The sequence below is a fragment of the Colletes latitarsis genome, chromosome 2 (assembly GCF_051014445.1).
Source record: "Colletes latitarsis isolate SP2378_abdomen chromosome 2, iyColLati1, whole genome shotgun sequence".
In the NCBI taxonomy this organism is placed as follows: domain Eukaryota; kingdom Metazoa; phylum Arthropoda; class Insecta; order Hymenoptera; family Colletidae; genus Colletes; species Colletes latitarsis.
The window spans coordinates 22,299,393-22,323,148 of record NC_135135.1 but is presented as its reverse complement, the minus strand read 5'-3'; the positions used below and the strand labels follow the sequence as shown (position 1 = coordinate 22,323,148).

General features: G+C 47.5%; 1 protein-coding gene across 4 annotated transcripts in view; it reads left to right on the top strand.

Annotated features, from left to right (window-relative positions):
- The first annotated feature begins 3 nt into the window (after nucleotides 1–3).
- The window catches only part of Syn1 (Syntrophin-like 1), a 467,877-nt gene continuing 444,124 nt past the window's right edge, over nucleotides 4–23,756 (top strand). The window contains exons 1-5 of one of the 4 annotated variants that reach the window (XM_076783677.1): nucleotides 4–71; nucleotides 151–381; nucleotides 452–513; nucleotides 1,909–2,159; nucleotides 12,046–12,643. In XM_076783677.1, the coding sequence (XP_076639792.1) occupies nucleotides 2,109–2,159; nucleotides 12,046–12,643 (649 nt within the window). In that variant the 5' untranslated portion in view covers nucleotides 4–71; nucleotides 151–381; nucleotides 452–513; nucleotides 1,909–2,108. Of the gene's footprint in view, nucleotides 72–150; nucleotides 382–451; nucleotides 514–1,908; nucleotides 2,160–2,638; nucleotides 3,994–12,045; nucleotides 12,644–23,756 lie in introns of those variants that run through there. The other 3 variants (XM_076783678.1, XM_076783680.1, XM_076783679.1) reach the window with 3 other exon arrangements.

The following is a 23,756-nucleotide window of genomic DNA, read 5'->3' as shown; positions in this document are numbered from 1 at the left end:
GTATTTGTTACCGATAAACCGCCGTCGCCTACTTTATGGAATTCATGCGTGAAAATCACTCGTCGAGACTCGTACGAAACTTATAATACATCATTCTCCGATGAGTTTGGGTCGCGTCGAGTCCGTCAACTTAGAGAAACTAAATTACAGGTCGAACATCGGCACTTGGCGAGGACGTGGATCGTATTAGGCATGTTTACACGCCCGCTACATTATCAGCAACGATTGAAACGGCCAACCGAAGTGGACGGGGATAGACGACAGGTTGATAAACACAACTGCATAAGCGTAGCGTCGCTAATGCAACAGGTTTTGTTTTCCCAGCTCATCGGATGTTCAGAAAAAAGTAGCAATCCTGTCGTCTGCAGAGCGATTTTTAAGGTTTTATTTACGATAGTTTTTCACATTTGTAGACGCTAGCACAGACTTTATTATTTGTTGAATATTACAGTACTCCAAATTCGGGTCGACGTCCGGAGGAAGACCGGTTGCGAAGAATGCGATTTTAAATAGGTAAGACGACGTTTACGTACGCGTACATCGTATCGAGTGCTCGAGAACACCCAAAAAGACGCGTAGGACGAACCGATTCACGGTCGACTCGCATTCGTTTCGATTCATCGAGTTACTCGAACTCAAAGTCTCGCGCGCGCGCGAACGTCTGATCTCAATTGATTCGTTACACGTCTCGAGGGACCTCCTCGGCATTAAGAAGAGGGAGAGAGCGGTTAAGGGTGGTGGGGTTGGTCGATGCCTCCTCTCTTCGGCACCTTCGTCGATTTTCCTCCCTCGCTTCGTTACCTTCATCTCGTTTCCGCGCTCTTCCGTCGCTAATGCATCGGTGTTCGGCTTCGATAAATCTCGAACGGCGAGGCACCATACTGCAGTTGGCCCTTTTCCTGTCTTCGTTTTCCGCCGCAGTTGCTCTCTTCGCATTACCATCTTCCTCCATGAAATCATCGTTTGACATCGGAAAAGAAATCCGCCGCGAGTACCGGGAACGTAATTCGCCCGCCGGTAATAAACGTGTTGTTTCCATTGGCTCGGGTACGCAAGCAATCGCCATTTTTTCTTCTTTATATCTCTCTGTCGCAAAGTAGGTATTCGAATAGCAAACCTTTTTCCTAACTGGCTTCGAACAACGCGATCGACTCGATTTTGAGCGGCGTAATTATGGAATACCCGATGCTCGACGGGAGACGACGACTGTTCCGCGTTTTCCGTTCGCTTCTGTACTCGTAACTTTGACATAATGCACCGGTACTCGGGACCACGCGCGGAAGCCTAATTAAACTTTCCCCTTTGTTCAGCGATCGGACGACGAACGGTCGGAAATGTTTCGAGCGATCGGTTCGGCCGATTTGTTTTTTAACCCTGAGAGCCGTGGTCGCCGAACGGGGGGGGGGGGGGGGAAGGGATGCAAAGTATTCGTCGGCGTGCTCGAAAGTTCACGCTCCGATTCGCGGATTCATAATTTAACAGCTCGACCTCGATTTCGTCTGACAAGTGTCACCGGGTACTCGAATTCACTCGTAACGACGATCTCTCTAGCCGGCTTCGCTCGGATTAATCGCGTAACCGAAGAGTAACTACGAGACGAGGACCGACGCTCGGTCTTCCGGATTCGCCTCGAAACGGATTCTAACCAGTAAATCCACGCTGGCAACGACACGTGCCATCTTTCGGAATGGGGTAGTTCCTGAGCGTCTACGCGATACCGGTGCATTCCGATTTGAAAAGGGGATACGCTCGGGCACGTTCCGTATGGCATTCCCGCGGAGGGGGAAACGGAAGCGGACTCGGTCTTCTCTGTCCGTATATTTCCATGTTCGAATAGAAACTGTTCGGGGGATCAGTTATTGATATTTTCTGAAACGGCAGATAAAACTTTTTCCCCGTGCTGTCTAGCGCGGAGCCGTCGTATATCTTTCGTTTACCGATGCTTCCGGGGGACAGCAATACCATAATCGAGATACGGCCGGGCGGAGTCGGCCGAGAGGGATGATGTATACTCGGTCCTCTCTGCTTCTCGCCAGTTATTCCGGCCGCGATAATGTTCGGGGAGCGAAAGAAGTCGGGAACTTCCGAAGGAAGAACGGGCCACGGGGATGAAATTCAGAGCGGACGTCTTGATTGTTTCGGAGAATAAGACTGATAAGGTAATCCCGTTTTGTATCTTTATAAGTCTCTCCCTTTTCACGGTCTTTGCTTTCTCGACGTTCCCCGCGAAACGAGACGCATAATGTGATTGCGCCGCAATATACCGAACGGATAAAAACCTTTCGTTCCTACGAATTAAAGCGTACAAGGAAGATGGAATAAATGATAGAGCATCAACGATATCCCGGCGTATCCTCTCTGGCGTTCGTTTCATTGGACGCAAATCAAAGCGGATATCGTTGTGCGATTCCCGTTCCTCTTTTTTATTCTCGCGAAAGATTAATTTATCTTCGAGAATATAGACGAGTACCAGAGATACTCGGGAATCTTTCCCATCTCATTTTAAATATACACAAAGGGGCATCAACCCGTTAAATAAACAATTATTGTTTACATCTGTGTGTAACATTTTAGATTACGCGTGTGTCGATAAAGGCGAACGAGAACGTTCGATGCTTGGATAGGCGACCGTGGATGGCGCCACGCTCGGTCGTCGAGAGTCTCACCCCTCGCGTCTGGCATCCAGCGCCGCTTCCCATCGTTCGCGATAGGTCCATCGGGCCGGACGAGCCGCTAGTCAAGTTAGTACGACTCGTGACGTCGCGGTTGTTGGTTGTTCGGTTTCTTGGTGTTCGCGGTGCCGTCTCGTCGGCGATGTGACCGGTTCTGAAAGTGACGTGCGCCTTTACTCGTATCCTTCGACGCTTGGTCGCGTACGCCAGCAACCTCGATTTTCAAACGTAAACGCGAGGGAACGTGGAATCGTTTGTTTCCGGCGTGCGTCTCGCCGCGTCCGTCGTCGTGCCTGTTCGCCGGAAATTCAACCCTGTCGACGATCGCGTGTAACTATTGGAAGAATCGTGATCGCTCGGTTCCAATCGAGGTCCCCGGTAGTCGTCGATGTCGTTGCGACGTCTTAACAGCAGTGTCGAGCGTCGTCGTTTCGTTCGTCTGTCGCGGTCGGTGTGCAAGAACGGAACCGTGACGCGATGCTCGAACGCGTACGCTTGTGATCGTTTCGATCGTCCGTTGTTCGAGTCCGGACTATTGGCGTTAACGACGCGCCGAGCGGGGTCGGCTAATTAATCAACCGCCGGTACGATCTACGCTGGAGAAGGGGGCGTGTGTCTTCCGTGGACTTGGGGAACTCGTTTCGGTTTGAAGTCGCGTTTTGCGGTGCGCGGCGCGCGCACGAGCGAGCCAGCGCGATCGGTAATTCGAGTGCGAAAGAATTCGCGTCGCCGCGACGCGCGATTCCTTACCGGCGAAAGTGAGCTACGCGCGCGCGACCAGGAGCGGAGAGCGGCCGATCGCGATAGAAACGTAAACGCGGAGAGCGCGCAGATACATCGGAGCGTGTCGAATCGAGGACGCAGCGGGAAGGACAGGAAAACATGTCGAGGCTGCTGAAAGGCGAACCGACGGGCGGTTATGTCATTGACTCTGACGTGGATCGTCGAATGTATTAACCGGGCCGCCGATGACGCGTAGCGTGGTGTGAGAGAAGAGCGAAGAGCGGCGGTGGACGAGACGCACCGGGACACACGCGCGGGGAAATCCATCGAGGGAACGACAACCCGTCTTCTGATTTAGCCGTAGAAAGAAAAGCAGGCCAGGCCAGTCGTGCCTCCTACTGCCTACCGGAAGTCATATGCCCATACACGCGCGTAAAACGGTAAATCATCGTAGAAGCAAACGCCTCTGACGAGCGCACCCGTTTATTTTACGTTGGATCCCGAAGCACGCCCGCTCCTCAAACTCTGTCCGTTTATGTTTTGCTTGGTTCGTCTCGTGCCTTGATTCTTTCGTCTTTTTCCGAGGTACGTCGACAAGGTAAACAGTTCTTTTTCTTTTTTTCCCGCGCTAACCGTGTAAAGTATACATTGCAAGCATCCAAGGTCTCTTTTCTTCCCCGAACAATGTGGACGCGTACACGTACGAATTTCTTTTCCCACTCGTCGTTTACGAAATTTATTTTCCAACTTGCGTATACTTTATGCAGGCGTTCGCGCGCGCTCTCGTCGATTAAGCTTAGCGTAAGTTTAGAAACGGCCGCGATCTCGCGATCTCGAGCGAAAAAAAAGACAAAAGTTCGGAGCGTCGCGAACTCGTAGACCGAAAGTTTCGAACGCAAAGCGTGAAACACGTACGATTTTCAATTTCTCTTGTTTTAAACTCTCTCCTCGGGGTTCACCGTTCCGTCGCATTTCCCGGATTCTTGCTACTTCAATTTTGACTATTGCCCCGTGGTGGTTTCTCGAGCGGCTGATCCACTAGAAACATGCTCGAATTGCGTACGGAATTCCAACTTTGTCGTCTTATCCCGTCCATCTGGCATCTTGACCGAGGAAATCGCGTTACTGGAACTAACTCGTTCCACGCGTTGCGTTGACACGTCCATTTTTGACGTATCGCCTAACGAGGGTCGCGTTTACGATTTCCACGGAAACCAAAGGACAATCGTGCGACTATTCGTGCTGGTAAACTGCCCTGCAAAGAACGATCGAGCGTATTTTAAGTCGCCTTCTTAGCGTGCAACCTTTTGCATCCAATCGTATCCAAACAAGTTATAGAACACAGAGAAAAATTATAATGGGAGATTCTAGAGGCCAAAATAAGACGAAAATCAAGAATACTAATTTGTTGATGGAGGCTTCGTTAAAAAGTTATTAACATTTAAAGTTCCGCCAGTACTGGATTTTTTTTCTCGAAAATGCGCAGGATTTCGGTGGTATGTCTATTGACAAAAAATTATTGTAATTGACCCCCGTGACCGAAAATAATTTTTCTAAAACGATTTGAAATTTTTTTCTTCGCCGAAAAATTTAGGCACATACATACCCTCTGTCGATTCTTCTTGAAAATTTGTTTTTAATTATTAATAAATTTAGTTGACGCTGTATGGAAAAACTGTTTAGTACTTTTTTGTAGGTATCCGTGAGCTCTACTTCAGAAAAAGTTTCATTGAAATATATTCACTATTGTAGGAGTTATGGTCGTTTGAAAATTGGACCATATTTATGGGGTTTTTCTCATTTTGCGAGGTCAAGGATCAACTTTTCGAATATTTTTGGAATTCCTACATATTCTTCGCCTAAATACGCGTTGTTTGGCTTTTGAAACATTAAAATCGTCCAATCCGTTCAAGAGTTATGACATTTCAAAGATTCGCATGTTTCAGGGAAGCATTTCTGGTCTCACATTAGATTTTCGGTAAAGAATTTTTTTCTCGAAAGTGCGTAGGAATTTGGGGGTATGTCTGTTCACCAAAAATGCTTGTAATTGACCCCTGCAACTAAATATAATTTTTTTAGTATGATTTGAAATTTTTTAATTTTGTCGAAAAATTTCACACCTTTCCGAATTTTTTTCTCGAAAGTGGGTAGGATTTCAGAGGTATGTCTATTCACCAAAAATGCTTGTAATTGATCTCTGCGACTAAATATAATTTTTTTAGTATGATTTGAAATTTTTTAATTTCGTGTAAAAATTTCAGTACCTACTCGAATTTTTTTCTCGAAAGTGGATAGGATTTCAGGGGTATGTCTATTTACCAAAAATGATTGTAATTGACCCCCGCATCCGAAAATAATTTTTTTATAACGATTTGAAATTTTTTAATTTAATTTCTCAACAACTTTTTAACGAAGCCTCAACCAACAAATCGATATTCTTGATTTTCGTCTTATTTTAGCCTCTAGAATCTTCCATTAAAATTTTTCCCAGACCTAAACATCCTGTATAAGAGAAACATTTCTGTTCCAAAAAAAATTTTGAAGCGGCCATCCGTAAGATTCGTAATGCAATTAATTTTACTACGAACACGACTGGCTTTTGTCACGTTAGGAATATAATGCGAACCACCATTGTGGATATTTTAAAGGGGTTAAGCGAGTAGCCACGGATGATGGCGGCGTTACGACCTAATTGTTCGAAGGGTTCCTAAAGGCATCGGTGAGTCCGTTGCAGGTATACGAAACGTTCTCGAACTCGAAGCGACGTGTTTCCTTTTCCCTAGAGCGGCGCCTGTCTTCTTTTTCCCGTCCCCCACTCTGGCGTTCCTTCTTCGTCTGCCAACTCTTCCTTCAGGCACTGTCCTTCTCTTCCTTTTCGCCTCTTGTTCTCTCTTTTAGGCCATAAACAACCGGTGCCCGACGTTTGCCGAGGTTATTGGTTTTTGCGAGGGCACAACAGTGCCGTATACAAGCGTCCGAGGGACCCGATCTACAGCCACCTTCTCTCTCTCTCTGTTACGATCGCCCTTTAGTCCGCACTGGTCGCTCCAGCTGCTCTGCACGCGCGTTACACACAAAGGACACACGTGGCCAGGCGGTAGAATCCGCGCGAGACTAATTCCCACAGACAAACACTTTAATTATAACCGTCCCGCGCAGCTACGTGTTCCGCGATTGCGATACCGACGCTTTTATTAAACGCGAGCACCCACGGTGATATGCTAACGATATTATCCGATTATCGGTGCCCTGTACGCCCCGAGTTTCGTAAAACCGAGACCTGTTGTGCGCCTACGGCGATCCTATTCTTTCCCGCGCGGACCACTCCGAGCATATTTCGAGCCTGCGACGTTCGACGTTGCAAGAGTGTGCATGGAAAAGGTATCCCGGAGGCGAAACGAGTTTCGGTAACGTTTCAGGGCTCCGATATCGCGATCGAGAATGCGTTTATCGCGATCTTAGCGAGAACTTAACAAGCTCGCGAAAGACTTGTCGAGAAAGAGACTCGTTTCCACGCTGGAAAATCGCTGGAAGGGAACAATATTTCATAAGAATAAACTAAGCGTACGCTTAGGTAAGTCTAATGCGAACAGAGGCTTCCCCAGGAGCAATATACTCTGAATCCATTCGAAACACCGAACATAAGGCATAACATTTACATAGCCAATTGTCGAACTTGAATAATTTATGACGTTTGGTATAGTTTCGTGGAAGGGTCCTCGACCAGTCGAACGTTTCATCTTTTCGTCTATTTGCGCTCGTATTTGTCTGATAATCGTATAGGGGAGTTCCACCGCGTTACAAGGACGAATTTTCGATCGCGGAGTAAATCTTGAGATATTTTTGTACTTTTTCCCCTGCAAGATTATTAATAAATCGCAGCAGTTCGGAGCGTTACGTATTCAAAGCGACTGGTTGGGAAGGTTCGAGCACGCGTTGTTTATGGATACGCTCACGAAACGGGGAAAATTATCGGGAGCGTGTTTTGGCGTGTTCCGGTGTCATCCATTTCGTTAGCATGAAACCCGCGTAAGAACGGTATCGCGTGATGACGCACGGCATCGAAGAACGCCAGGGCATTGTGTATTGTACATCGCTCCTTATAATGTTCACCGAGGTCAATACGTACCTCCTCCACGGGCTATCGCCTCGCAGGCGTATTTGGTTACAACGTCCTCCGGTGAACGTTCGCGATTGCAAGATTGTGTTTCTCGGATCGCTGTAACCCCAGATACCGTACCGAATCAACAAGTATCGTGTTGTCGATACGTAACGCGGATCGACGGACGGGGAAGGTGTGGGAGGTACGACGATCGAAGGAAATTTCGCGCGACCACGGGACGGTAATTAAGAATCGCAGATGTACTTTGTTAGAATTATGGATAAAATAACACAATCCACTCTTGGTTCTTTATTTCACTTTCACACTCCCAAACTCTTGTCTGATCCTATAAACTATTCATTCACACATACAATTTACGCTGTAGATTAATTATTGCCTAAATTTACTCTTTAATATTCACGATCTCATCGTTTGCGTGGTAGTTTCTATAAGAAAACTGGTGTTTTGAATAAAAAAACGTCCTCAAACGATTACGAAGCATTTAGCACATTCGCTATTAGAGAGTTATGCTTTTAACTCTCTCACAAATACTCGATCATCTACTCTTTGTATACGGGGTGTTCGGCCACCCCTGGCAAAAATTTTAATGGAAAATTCTGGAGGCCAAAATAAAACGAAAATCAAGAATACCAATTTGTTGATAGAGGCTTTGTTAAAAAGTTATTAACGTTTAAACTTCCACCCGTACTGAATTTTTTTCTCGAAAGTGCGCAGGAATTCGGGGGTATATTTATTCACCAAAAATGCTTGTAATTGACCCCTCCAGCCAAATATAATTTTTTTAGTATGATTCGAAATTTTTTAATTTTGTCGAAAAATTTCACACATTCTCGAATTTTTTTCTAGAAAGCGGGTAAGATTTCGGGGGTGTATCTATTGACCAAAAATGCTTGTAATTGACCCCTGCAGCCAAATATAATTTTTTTAGTATGATTCGAAATTTTTTAATTTTGTCGAAAAATTTCACACATTCTCGAATTTTTTTCTAGAAAGCGGGTAAGATTTCGGGGGTGTATCTATTGACCAAAAATGCTTGTAATTGACCCCTGCAGCCAAATATAATTTTTTTAGTATGATTGGAAATTTTTTAATTTTGTCGAAAAATTTCACACATTCTCGAATTTTTTTCTAGAAAGTGGGTAGGATTTCGGGGGTGTATCTATTCACCAAAAATGCTTGTAATTGACCCCCCCAGCCAAATATAATTTTTTTAGTATGATTCGAAATTTTTTAATTTTGTCGAAAAATTTCATACATTCTCGAATTTTTTTCTAGAAAGCGGGTAGGATTTCGAGGGTATGTTTATTGACCAAAAATTATTGTAATTGATCCTCGTATCCAAAAATAATTTTTTTAGAACGATTTGAAATTTTTTAATTAAATTTTTTAATAACTTTTTAACGAAGCCTCAGTCAAGAAATTGATATTCTTGATTTTCGTCTTATTTTGGTCTCTAGAATCTCCCATTAATATCTTTCCCAACACGGAACATAATCTGTCACAGAATAATAAAGAACACAATGCAATAGCGTTAAAAGTGTAACTATAACATTGAAGTTAAGCTATCGTCGGTCCCTCTAAAGTATCGGTATCAAGTTGTTCACGTTGTAAGAACCGATCTGCGAAATGAAATTACGGGAAAGGTACACGAGATCCTATCGCGTGGAGTCGACGGAGCTAGGAACTAGTGCACGGCATTATTCATAATTGTAGGACAGTTGACGTATTATCGGGTGTATCGTGGAATCGACATATAACAACAGGGCGCTGACAAAAACGACAAAAGCTCCCGGTGGCTGGGAACGAAAGAGCATTATTAGAGGCGGGGGGGTTTGGTAGTCATAGACAAGCGAGTCGAAGCGAACGTTATTTCGAGCGAAATGAATTTACGCAAAGTGCATTAAAATGCGGACGCGGGCGTTCATTTCGAGCGGCACAAAGGCGAGCAGGATGCGGTGCGGCACGGTGCGTGTACGCGTGAACACGCTGGCCCGTAAGCGCGGAGTAAATTTCTATCGGGAAACGATGGGGCCATAGAGGGATGCGGGCGCGACATTGTGGGCGATTGCGAGGGCGGGACGTGAGAGGGGGAGGGGGGAGGGTTAGCGAGGGATCCGCTGGCGCGCAATTGGAAAACGCATTACACGTACGCCGTGGGTCCACCGCGGAAATAAACCGCAATGCCAAAAACAGCGCGCGAGAACGCGCGACGAAAATTAAGAGCGAACGCGCGCGGTTTTCGACGTGAAACCGTTACGCGTGGCCGAAGGAAACAGAGAAAGCCCCCGACAGGGGGGGGGGGGGTACAGAGACGATTTTCGGGAGCGTGGGAGGACGGTGTTGCGGGGTTGGTCGGTGAATCGGTGCGTGAAATTGGGTAAAAATGAATCGACGGGCAGGACCCGCGTCCGCCATCATTCCCGAAACTCGTATCGGGATGTAGGTACGCCGGGCTAGCTACGTGACACGTACGTGGATCGACGAGACGACGATGCGGAAAGTGCAGCCAATGTTTTTTCGCCCGCGATGTATACGCGCGTGCGTGCCTACCTCCGTCGGTTCGTCGCGTGTTTGGCGAAACGGGGGCAGGAAAAAATTGACACCGTCGTGCATGCGACGCGACGCAACCGAGGAGATAGCCGCTGTCGGTGTAATTAAATTAACCCTTTGACGAGCGCGAAAAATTGCCCGGCACTCGCAACTTTTCATTCTCTGTCGATGGTAATCGCTCGCTCGGAGAATATCGCCGTTGCTTTCGAATTGATTTTTACGCACGTTCCTCGTCGCGTGCGTTCCATCCAGGGAGTTACACCGAAAATATGCAACCCTCGCAGAAACCGTAATTTCTCCGGTTTCTAGACTTTCACGATTCAAATTTTCTCTTTTCGCCCCCCCGAATATGGATACCGATGTAACGAGATTCATTTGCAACGCGATATTTCAGGCGTAATCGTGCTAGATAATGTTGCGTAACGCGCGTCGCATGAAATCAATAATTTCACATTAATTATGCAGCGGAATTGTTCAACATACTAATTAAAGCTACGGGCAAGCCTAACGCCCGTGCGTATTTCTAGGAGCTCGGGCGCGCGAATAAAATCTCGGAGAATTATTTACGAGAAAATCGCTTCAGCATCGATACCCTCGAAGCGTGAGGAATATGTTTCAAAAAAGAGCATCCCTCGAAATGGTTACCGTATTGACACGTTTTCGATTTTTTTCGTCGATGTCGCGAGCTCGCTGCGAACCGCTGATAAATTATCCAATTTTCGCGGTTACGGCGGACCCCTGCGCGAAATTATTTATGCCGCACGAAGCTGACGAAAAACTCTGTATAACGCGATACGCCGGTTAAATATGGCGCGACGCGGCCTCCCTTCAGTTCCCGAGGGATTCGTGCGCACACGATAACGCGGATACGAAAATATACCGAGGGGGAAAAATTCTTTTTTTTTAAAACCTTTCTCAAAGTGCGTCCATAAACCGTAAAGAAGTCTTTGGGAAAAGTAGAACCGAGGAGGTGAACATCGATAGCGTCAGGCGTATGCAAAAGTCAGATTTTTTAGCCGTTTTCCTCGAACGATCATCCGTGATAACTCGTCGTAAAAACTTCCTTTTTTTTTCTTGGGAAGCAACGAAAGACTGATGAAGAGTCGGTTGTCAATTGCACGTTCAGAAAGTTCACGCGAGAATCATTATTCTTCCCGCATCTTTTTCGTGAGTTTTTCGAAAAACCGTTGATCGATTTACTTTGAAACGTTCCAGGAGTTTGCGAGTCGTTCGCAACCCTTGCAATCCGGTTTCCATATCTAGATCGTCCCAGAGCTTATCGTTTAGCACGAAGTCACAATTTTTAGAGATCATCCAGAGATAGAGTACGCAACGAGGTAAAATCGAGAGGAATTCTTTCGCTTTCACAGCCTCGCGCGCGTGCAATTCGACGAACTTTCGCACGCGTAGAACGCAACGAAGATCGCGTCGTGGGGAAAAAGATAGTCGCGTGACGGGTTGGAAGGGGAATAATTAGAGGCGGTCGAACGAGACGGAGATATTCCCGTGTTCTCGATGACGGAACGATGGCGGGATTTTTAATTAATTAAAAGTGAACAGCAGCTGCCGCAAGCGGCGGGGCCGTTGCCAATTTTCACGCAATTATACCAGTTGTCCGCTGTTTTGTAGGACATTTTCCCGTGACTAACGGGTAACGCCATTGTTGCCCGGTGAAAATGGATTGATGGAAATAATAGGCGGGATGGTGACAAAGAGAGGCTGAGAGTCGGGTCGCGTCACCGCCGGGGCAGTATCAATTATTTTCAAATTACGAATTTCACCGTAGTACAATTGATTTATCCGCGTCGTCCGGCACAGAGCTGCCGACTGATCCGTGTCGCGACACCTCGATTTTTTTTCGCTCGGATACGCGCGGAGGAGCCAACGAAAACCGATACGCTTTGCTCCGAATCGGAGACCATTTTTACAATGATAACGGAGACAATCTAAACGAAATAACTTTTGCGTGTCCCACAGCGTGGCGCTTGCGAGGAAATCGAAATGGTCGAGTTGTGCGGGAGCGGACAACCGACATCGGCGATGGGCGTGATGGGGATCGGATCGGTGGTGTCGGCGGCTACGTCGTCCTCTTCCTCGTCGACGTCGACCACGGCGGCGTCGTCCTCGGCGTCGGGGCGCGCCGGGGTACTCGAGACGCAGGTACGCAGCCAGTGGTACCGCGTGTTCGTCTCGCTGGAGGACGATTACCTCAGCATCTCTCTGGACGAGAGCTGCGAGACCGGTAACAACGCCCTCAACAACGGCAATATCAACAACAATAACGTGGACAGTCTCAACGATCCGGACGTGCCCGACTCCGTGGCCAATCAGAAGCGGATCGTGCGCGTGGTGAAAAGCGACAACAACGGTCTGGGCATCTCGATCAAGGGCGGCAAGGAGAACAAAATGCCGATCCTGATCTCGAAGATCTTCAAGGGGATGGCGGCGGACGCCACCGAGCAGCTCTACGTGGGCGACGCGATTCTGGCCGTGAACGGGGAGGATCTACGCGAGGCGACCCACGACGAAGCGGTGAAGGCGCTCAAGAGGGCTGGCAAGGTCGTCGAGCTTGAAGGTGAGTACGTTACACAGCCATTTTCTCTTTTTATCAATGACCTTTTCAACTAACGATCGACTGGTATTCTCCCAGAACAATGATACTTAGGGCCCAGTGATCGTGCTTAGACTCATGGCGACGGTTACCGATTTTCATTTTGATAACAATTATAAATAACAACGAAATTATTTTCGCTGGTGAACTGTTACTTCAACCCTTAAGTGGACTCTTACTCTCAACTGAGTTATTTTACTTAACGTTGATTTTTACCAAACTTTTAACGGAGGATTACACAAATTTTCAAATAATTACATTGACATATGTTAACCCTATGCCCTACAATCACGTGTGAGACTCGTGGCCAGGTATTCGAACCAAATGTAAACACCACGCGCCACCGTGGAATGGCTCGAAGGCTGGGGAGTTTTGTTTAAATTTTGGGCTCACGCTGTTGGACTTTAAATCGTAGGACAAGGGGTTGAGTAATTATTAGTTTGAACTTGCAGAGGGCCATAGCAGCTCCAATAATCCACTTAAGGGTTAATTACAAGCGGTAGATAAAGTGTTAAGAAACTAGACCGTTATTCAATGGTACCCAGTTTCGAGTATAATTAATAGCCTGTTAGAGACTCGCCTTTTCAACGATTTGAAAAGCTTGAGGAAACCGATCGAGTCGTTTGTAGATCTTTGTCGTCGCATTAACAAACCCGGTAATTCTACCAGTCTTCGGGTTAATTGATAGTCGGAACATTCCGAAAATTAGGTCGCGCGGCTAAGTTCGAGTAGCCCGATTGCTGCAAACGCGAACGGTAGATTTGTTTAGCCGCGCGGTCGTTGGAAACGTTTCGTTCGGAAGTAGAAGTAGCTACGGGGGAACCTCTGACTGCAGACGGGGGTAGAAGACATTAACGAGGTTTTCGCTCGAATTAGCCCCGAGTACACGGCGCATTAAGTTTCCGTCGCAGGGATTCCTGGCAGCCCCCGTCGGTCGTTTTAATATCGAATTCCGTGTCTCTTTGAGCCCTGGTTCCTCGTCGTTTGCGCGGCTACGGTTGTCGCGTTACTTGGAGCGTGTTTCGCTATCTTGGAGAACGGAACGAGAAAAAAACGAAGGAACGACAGAGGGGGGGAGGGGGTAGGTCGACAAAAGAGGAAAACAGTGAGAGAAACGGACGGCCGTTGTGTCCGACAAGGGGGGGACGAGCTTTTAGCCGGATTAATGCGCCGTTGGGGGTACGGGCGTTTGGGGTTGTCGCGCTTAGGCGTCGATGAGAGAAAAAGCTCGACGATTCCTTTTCTCCCGTTACCCTCGTTCGGTCTGGGGGACGGAACTCCGGCGACTTTGCAGTTTCCGCGCGAATTCCCGCGCCATCGTACGCCGCCTCCAGACGTAGTATTATCAAAAAGTGCGAGACTGAAAGAACCACTGGAGGTGAAAGGTCGGCGAGAAAACGTGTACGTACCGCCTGAAGCGTTAAATGGCGCTTCTTTCTGTCTCTCTCTGGTACTCTATTTTTTTTTTTCTCTCCCCCGGCCGCCCTTTCTTTCCACGCTGTTATTTTACTTCCTTTGTGACTGGCTATCGTTTGTTTCTCGTACGAATCTCCGACGAGCGAGACACAAGCCAGCCCAGTGAAGCGCGGCTCCAACCACCGCGCGCACACGTTCGCGTCGGCCTGCACTTTGCATGCGGCGTGTGCCTACGGCCGATGCGGGATCCTACGTGCCTATGTCTCGCTGTGTGTGTCCGTGTGCGTGCGTGCGAGCGTGTGTGCATGCACCGGCGTTGCACCGCTCCGGGGCTTTCAGGCTGGCAGCTCTGCCGCGCGGATTGTATGCACGCGAACGCACCTGTACCGTTATTTTCTCCGTGTCTGAAAAGCACGCGCACCAAAAATTCGCCAGAGAACGGTCGTTATTGAGCCGTTTCGGTCCCGGCCGTTTACCGAAATCCATTCCCAGACCGATGAGAAATCCTCCGCCCGTGAACGACCGACCTCGACAGCTCGTTGCGACTCGTATAATCGCGCGTGGTTTTCCTCCAAAATTTCTATCCTCCTCCGCCCTGGGATCCAGCGACTTTTAGCCCCGTGTTCACCCTCTGTGTGGGCCGGCTTGCTGTACGGAGGAATGGTAATCGAGATAGCGGGAATTAAAGAAAAGGAAAGGAGAAACAAACGTTTCGTCCTGGACCTTCTAGTAGGACGGAAGGGTTAATCGTTAATCGAAAACAAGTTTTAAAGAAAAATCGGCAAGGCGTAGGTGGAGAAATTACTCGGCGAAATTAAAAAGTTTCAAATCATTCTGGAAAAATTATTTTCGGGTGTGGGGGTCAATTACAATCATTTTTGGTGAATATACATACCCCCGAATTCTTACGCACTTTCGAGAAAAAAATTCTTTACCGAAAATATAATGTCTGACCAGAACTTATTCTACTGCAATGTCATGCGTATATTTAAAACATCATAACTTTTGAACGGATTGAAGAATTTTAATATTTCAACAGACGAACGACGCGTATTTTAGTGGAGAATGTGTAGAGGTTCCAAAAATATTCGAAAAGTTATTCCTTGACCTCATAAAGTGAGAATCATTTCTGTAATCTGTTGGTAGTGTTGCGAGTGACACGAAATAATACATTGGATGTAAGGTGTACTCGCGTACCTCGTCTGTGATGTTGGATGCGTGCAAAAATCAGTCGAAAATCGGTGTTGGCTATCGAATAAACAGCGAGTAAAAGTCAAAAGTCAAGCGCTAATGGAGGAAGAGCGGTCGAAGCCGGTTTAGCTGGTACGTCGAAGAATCGATCGGAATCTGCTGGTGTTTCTCGTCGTTCTTGTTCCCAGTTGCTCGTCGAGGGACACATCGCCCGTACACGACAGCTTTTCTTTTATTCAGACGCTTTCGGTGGCCGGTGCACGATTCCTCCTCGCGGCACGTCTCGTACGCGCGTTCCCTTCCTTCTTCCCGGTTTCGGACGGTTGCCAGGTTCGCGTGGGCGACGCGATACTCTGTACTTTGCGAGAATGTGTGTGTGTGGGTGCGAGAAGTGGCGGAAGAAGAGAGACAGAGGTTGACGAGAGTCACGGGGAGAGATCGCTGGTTGACCCCGCGTCGGATCGACTATAGAGGACACGAGGACAGAGGGAGACGAACGATCGCCAGAGAAAGAGGAAGAGAGGGCTTTGGAATACATTAGCCTAGGATTTTCATCGAGACCCGGTCTGGCAGCGGCGTTCGCGAGGACTTGCCGCTTCCCTGCGTCCCGTTTAAGCGAGATCCCGGCGAAAACTTCCGGTTTCACGGACTAAAATTGCAGTCAAGTTGGCCCCATCAGGCTGACAAAGTTTCCGAAAGGGCTTTCCGACGAGAAATCGAATAGAAGTTACTCCCTGATAAACGAACTCGAATTTATTGCATCGCCGCTCTCGAGATCTAGCCTGATTTATTGTATCGCGCTGTCCTCGTTTTTTTCTTACGTCGTTTCCACGACTTTTTTCGCCGCCCACGAATCCGAGGGATCCTCCTTACGAATCGTCCGACCCATTGTTCCGAGCAAGATCGATCCCACGTTCCCGACAACGATTCCTCGCGACGTATGGATCCCAAAATTGTATAAACAGAACGATCGTTCAACCAGATATAAATGAACGATAATACGAAACGCAACAATGTTCGGAACGCGAGTCTGTTCCATCTCTTTCGAAACTCCTTCCGTTTCAGTTTTCGATCGTTTATGCAAAGCGAGTATCGTTGAAATTTGTCGGAGTTTCGCTTCCCGCGCTTTTCGTGATTCAATTTCAGTCTCGTCAGATCCCAGTACCGATATACCCGGGCATCGAATACAAGACACGGTATTCGTTAAGGGTTGAATAGTTCGTACGGCGAAGACGGGCTCTCTCTGTTCGACGCTGTTGGTACTTCTCCCTCGACTTTGCGTGACTTTTCTTCGCTGTTATCTATTCACCCGCAATCTACGCGTCGAATCTACGGAATTCCCAGCCATGAAATATCGCGCGTTCTTGATTATGGATCGTTTGGCGCGGTACTTTGCTCGCAGGTTGGACGATCGCATCAATTGGCACCGCTCGACGTTTTTACGTTCGCATTCGTTGCCAAAAGTATGGTTTATCGAGACTAGAGAGGATGGAAGGCAGAGACGAGGATGTTAATGACAGGGATGACGTGTTTTATGACGCTTTGGACACTGTCGCATATGACTCAGACGATTCGGTAGAATATAAGGAGTTATCTGAGATAAGTTTGACTTAGAAAAAATTAGATAAGACACGTAAACCCAGGATTACACTCACAACTTTATTCAAATACCAAGTTCTCGATGGTGAAGTTATATTCTAATTCTTGCAGATGCTTAGAAATTGAAATAACGTCTAGGAAACTTTATTTGTGTACTGTTGTCAGATTGATCATTATCATGTGATTTTTATCGAGTATTATAAAAGAAAACTGAGAAGGATTTCGCTGTAACAGGCGTAGCTCGTTCGCTGGTAGTTGGCCAATAATTCTGTCGTACACAGGCGATGCCATTGCCGTGTTAGGCTGCACGAACGATTCACATCCACGCTTTACGTAAGTTCGCCTGCTAATCCGGACCCAAGCAGGTGAGAGAGTCGCGTTGCGTCATCGGAGACGAAGAATCCTAGATAGACCGACCTTTGTACTCGATTAGCAGCCTTCGAAGCTCGCGAATTGTGCGTCTAATTGGAAGACGATTATAGATTCCCAAGGTGAAACAGAAGTTTGTGGCGAGTCGAGGACTCGTTAGGAACTGTGATTCGATGGGGAATCGGATCAAGGATTCTATTTCTATTTTTTATAGCGCGTCTCTGCCAACGAACGTTCCCATTCATCGACTACGTTCACAATTAAAACTCTTTTCTCCGTGTGAAATTAGCTCGAACATAGTCTGTTTCTTAAGGCGAATTGTATTTCGTAGTTTCGTTTCTACAATATTTAAGCCTCTTTTAGCGCGACGATTAATTAGCAATAATTTGATGGACGTTCCGGGATCTTCGCGGGACCGATTCCACTTAAATTTTTAGTAGCCCCGGAATTAGACGAGTCTGGCGTCGCGAGAGAAGACACAGTGCTGTCCCCGAACGAGCGAAATGAATGAAACGTCTGCGGTTCTCCTACGCGTATCCATTCGTAATTGGAATGCGTAATTTTCACCGGGCATTGTTCCACGGAATAGGCTGCATGACGGATGACGCGCGACATCGTCAGGGAAATTGCGTCTTAAATCCTACAGCTCGGAATTCCTTTCAGTGCGAATGTCGGACGAAGTCGCTCTCTCGTCTTTCCATCCTCCGTTCCGACCCTCCGCCCTGTCTCTTTCCGTCAGTCTCCTCTTCGTTTCCATTATCTTAATCATTTTGGTTAACGAGCTTCCACTTTCCTCGAAAAATACTTTCACCTTTAATAATCTTCCCAGTTAGGGTATCGCGTGATACGATAGGATCACCGCGTCGGACATCTTTTTACCGCCCCTTTGCGACTCTACGTACCGAATAATAACAATCCAATTTGCAAAGATTTTCCTCGAGGGCTCGTCCCGGGTATTTTAAAATTAACAAACCTGGATTTTTCTAATCGTCGCTCAATTGTATTTTTTTTTTTTTTCTAGAACGGAACGATCGAAAAGACTGTAACGTTACAGCGATTTATATAATTAGAGCTTTCGAGTCTCCCAGGGAAATCTGTTTTCCATCGAAACACGGAACATCGACATAACGATAATGATCCGAGAACGGTTCGAAAATGGCACGGTACTCGGCGCTGATTATCGGGATTCGAATAATTACGTAATGCTAGAAACTAATTAACGGGTGACGGAAATTAGCCAAGCCTCATTTTATAGCTCGTCGCGATAATTAGCTTCACTCTTTGTTGTTCGCCGCATAAACCGTACGGTGCGGTAACCGGGGGTTCGTGCACGCCAAATTTCCCCTGCTCCCACGAAGAAAGCGATTACAGTGTTTTTAGCATAATACCAATCCTCCAGCTGCTTTGGCTGGAACGAAAGTTACGGGGATGATGAAAGGACACGAGGCACGAGCTGCAATTTTACCTCGTCGTTCCATACAGCGTATCATAAAACGTGGCCCCTAACTTTCACGATGACTTGGATAGATACACGTGCTTCTTAAGCAACGCGAAAGGGCTGAATTTCGTTTCGAAAAAGGCCAATTTGTAGCGCAAATTCTGCATAAACGATAAAAATAATCCGAACGGAGGCGAGAGTGATTATTATCTCTGAAATTAACTGGGAATGTTGCGTATAAAGCGCGTTTAGTCGAATCAATTACACGATTCATCGTCGACGCACGTTTTCGGTGCACATTCGACTTTGATACTCGTTTGCTCGAATTCTCTCGTTCCTTTAGCTTTCTCTCTTCTTCTCGCTCGGCATATAGACTCTTCGTTTGTGCCACGGAGCAGGTTTATTTATTCTCCCTGGACTTTTCAGTTAGCTTTGAGCAAACGGCTTTTTTAGTCGTCGGTATTCCTTCCGCGTGCTAAATCAACTCGCTATTAATTTTCTTCCATCGTCGGTTCGCGGACGACCTTTCGCATCATCGACGGGATAACTTTTCCGTTTTTTTTCGCGGACAACGCTATCCTTTGTGTCGAAAAGTTCGCACAGCCAGCTAAATCTAATATTTAATTCGTCGAGCGTCTCCTAATTCGGCAGTGTGACGAACTCGCGACCGATTGTCGATTAAATTTTTTTGTACCCGGTTTTTATTTGCTCGTCGCATAACGCTCGAACCGTGCAGTTTAAATTCAGTTAGTACACAGTTATTGCGCGATTCGCGGCGAAATTACGGGGGTTCAAAGGCTGCGAGTTGGCCAATTAATAGTTTCCCCGACATAATTTGTCGGTTTACTCGTCGTCGGTTGGCTCCCGGGATTTCAGGACCTGCTTCCCAAACAAGTCCCTCGACGAGTTCGTTTCCGTCGAACGACAGCCGGCGTTTATAATAAGCAAGAAAAATGAAACGCGTCGCGGGGTCGTGTAACGAGATTCCCCTCGTCGTTTTCGCTCGCCGGTTAATCGCGACCACGTAGTCCCGGAGCATCTTTCTAGTCCGGCGCTCGAGATTACGAGTCCTCTGTCGCGAAATAGGGCCACCGGTGGGAACCTTTGATCTGTCGTTTTAGACGCGAAACGCGAAAGAAGCTGATACACCGTAAGCTCGTTCCTCGTGGGCCCCGGTAATTTCGAGGTGGACTAAACTTATTTCTGGCACTCGAGCAACGCCGGTTGATCCTCTCTCGTCTGTAAATTATAGCCTTCGCTCTGGATAAAAAGTCTCTACAGATTAAAGGGATCCAACGTTTCTGTCGCGCGCGCCACGCTGCGGAATTATCGTCGCCGCTGGATGGCGGAATCGCCTTTGGAACAAATAGAGACGACGTCGTTTTGAGAAGGTTTCTCGCTCATGAATTTGATGATCGACTCCCTTGGAAGTTCAGAAAATAAATGGGAAATTTTAATTCTCGAAAAAACTAGGAAACCTAAATGTTTAGGGGTTCAGACAACCCTCTGCAAAGCTCAAAGTCAAAGCCTCTGGTTCAGTCTTCGCGCACTAACTGGCTCGAAAACGTTTTTAAAATACGTTGACGTTAACAGGTGTATAAAGTTGTCGTTTGTAACTTCAGCTTTGCATTTTTTGTCAACTATCGGGATCTCGCGAAGCGGTGGTCGGTGAACGCATTTACATAGCGGGTCGAGTACTCGCGGTAACTCGAACGCGAGTCGGCGTGCTTCTCGTCCTCGCGAGAGCGTTATATATCTCCCGGCGTGCTGTGTTTCGCGTGCCTTTCATTTCGTCCTTTACGGTACTTCGTCATGATTTACGGGGCATCCGCATGAGGAGCGACGCCGTCGCGTTCTACGTCTCCTGCTTCCTCGTCCCACCCATCCCTTCCCACGGCCAACCTTCTCGTCACCCTCTGCTCTTCCTTTCCGTGAGCGTACTGCCCCCGCTTGTAATTTTCTCGTTGGCAGTCGAGAGATAGCGGGGGTGGAAGCCTCGAGACACAAAGCGCGACGAGGGAGAACGAGAAAAAGATAGGGTTGGAAATTTGGACGCAATACGTAAAAACATAACGCTTCTCCAAGATTCCCCTGTTCGTGATCTCGGAATATACACGCGTTTGCAATTTTTTACAAGCTGAAACGCATCTTTCGGATAAATTCCGAAGGGTAAACTGGTTAAGCGGCGAGAAAAAGCGTCCAGAAGGACAGCGCACCCTTATCGAGACGCGTTTCTTACTTTCTTGGTTCCCCGTTTCTCCTGATTCTTTTCCTTCCTCTCCGGCGTCGTTCGTTCGGGTAAAAAGCCGCGCGAGGCAGCGACGCGCGTGTTACGAGGTTCGTTTAAACTCGTTCCGTGTTTTTACCCCTCGCGGCTTGTTTATACTTCTCTTTGTATCACGGACTCCACGGTCGTTTTCCCTTTTTCCTTCAGTTTCCGGGCGACTCTCGCCGGAGTTTCCGCGGTCGGTAAAATTTCGAGGTATCGCGCCGTCTTGCGTATTGCGCCGCGAAATAAAGAACGTCGTCGAGTAATTTTGCCTTACGAGAACCTCGACTGCGCCCGTTCGATGCAACCACCGGCGCCCGGAAGGAGCGTTTTTTTCAACGAGAACGACGCTGAACGCGCGAAATGAAAATAACGACGAGAGCAACCGCGGGAGGAGAGAAGAAGCGTTCGCCCCGACGAGCGAGATAATTTGCCCCGGTGAAGTTTAAAGTGCCACGCGCACGATATCGCGTAAATAAAGCGCGCGATGGCCGCGTCGGGCTACATTTTACCGTTCCCCGGTCGGCCCAACAACGCGGGATCCCCTATTATTGTCAATGGTCGCGAGAAAAAGTAGCGAACCGGGATTTTTTTTTTTTTTTTTTTCCGACCACCGACCGATATTAATTTATCGCGGCGACCGTGGACAAAGCGCGCGTCACGCAAATTGCTACATCGACCGTCGCTGGGAAAAATGAGCGACGAATTCGTTTTTTCCGCGAACCGGAAGCGCCGCGGCAGTCATCGGTGCATCGATAACGCTTATCGCGGGGAACGAAGCTGGACGGATGACACGCTCGGTCAACAACGAAACCGAACTCCTACGCGTAATTACCGTTGTCCAGCCTCGAGAATATAATACGCAATTGTCGACGTTTTTGTAATTAGCGACGACGGAGGTGGAGGTAGACGACGGATGATGGCTCGTCGCGCACGAACATGGTCTCCTCGTTGTTCTTTGAGCGAGGCTCTTGTCACGATGCGTGATATATACTCCCGTAGATCTTCTATCTTCGTATTGCAATACACGCGCCGCGCCTGTTTCAGCCGTCTTCCGACCCGGCCTCTTCCACGAACTCGTAAAACTTCCGAAATTCACTCGACGTAATAACTCGAGCGTGATAATACCAGAGGGTTCGAGCCCCCAAAACGCTCGGGGATCATTATCTCGGGGGCGAGTTCTTCTTTCGCGCCGGGTCAGGATTGAATACGAAGCTAGAGATCCCCCCCTGGAGGAGGCAAACGACTCGTTTTCGTCGTTCGTTGCAACGATTGCTTAGTTACATGTTGGTAATTGGGTATGGGTTTTATTTTAACAGGACGACAGGATTCTTAAATTTAGTCTGCGCTTTGCGATGCACTGTGCGTAAGTTTTCAAGGAAACTTTCCAGAGTCACGCGCATAATTCTACGCCTTTGTATCGGCGTAGTTAAATCGGAGAAGAATGGAGTTGCAACGAATCGCTCCGGGGAACAATAGGGCAGAAAAGTGAATCGAATCGAGGAACGGTGCGTTTGCTTCTGCAACATCGGAGTTATTCCGAGTCCTGATTAATTACGCACTCCTCTGTATTTCTCTATACATTAATCACCGGATCGATAGACCGTAACGATACGTGGACGATTGCGTTGATGCCCGCGTCTCGATTCCCAATATAATTATCATATCCCTTTATGATACCGATTAATCGACCGTGACGACGTATCGATGATGGATTCGATACGATCGCGTTTTCGCTCTTCGATAAACCTGCGTTCCGATTCGCTGACCCCGGTTCCTGTTCGCGTGTTCCCCAGCTTCTTATTTCCGGTACTCCTCTCTGACCCGAGGAATCGCGAAACCAGCGGATCTGTTATTCACGAAACTGTTGCCCTGTTATTAAGCTACGTTAAATATTCTTAACGTGTATGTGTGTGCATTAGACCAAGTTCCGAAAGGATCGACGCAGAAAGCTGTTGCAAAGTACAGACTTCGCGCGACTTCCGTCCACAATTTCGAGTGGTCTCGTCGATGCATAAATCAGAGGGTCGGTGGTAATATTTTCGAATTGGAATCGTCGCTGTTAAGGTGGCTAATGTGCTGTGGCTGCTAGAGAGCTGCTCACCTCTCCCGCTCGTTTCTCATTCCCGGCGGTTTGACGTGCAAAACCCTCCAACCCCGCCTTCGGGGATTCTATAACGGCGAGTCCGCCAGTCCCTATCACCTTATCGTCGGCTAATATCGCCGCTGGAATTGCGGAAGATGGAACGATAGCTCGCACGAGAACACGCGGGCCCGGTTCGCGAGAATTTCGCGGAGTTATTGCACATCGGTTGTATGCCAGGGCTTCCAACACGCGGCCAACTATTGGCGCTGGCCGATGTAAATCGCGTGCCACGTAACATTCCGCGGCCAACCGGCCCCTTCCCCCTCCCGGAACATCCGGTTTTTTATTCGAAGTGACATCTCGAGTCGACGCTCTCAAACACGATTCTTATTGGCACGCGCGACGATTAACGATTCTGGAATTTCTAGGTATCTCTAACCCTTTGGTACTCGGAGGATATCTTTTTTTACATTCTTTGCGTATGTATTTTGTTCTATAATCACTTTAAAACAATAATATCGCTGTGTTTCCTTGGAGGGAACATCTAAATTCTTTGCTGGATGTCCCTTTAGAGGAACAGTCGAGTGCAAAGGGTTAATAAGTCCTGTAGGAAAAGACGGGCATCCTTTGTAACGTATTGTAGCCAGTCACTCCCGAGCTACAGAATTGTAAACACGTAAAAGGATAAAGAAACTAAAGTTTATTTGAA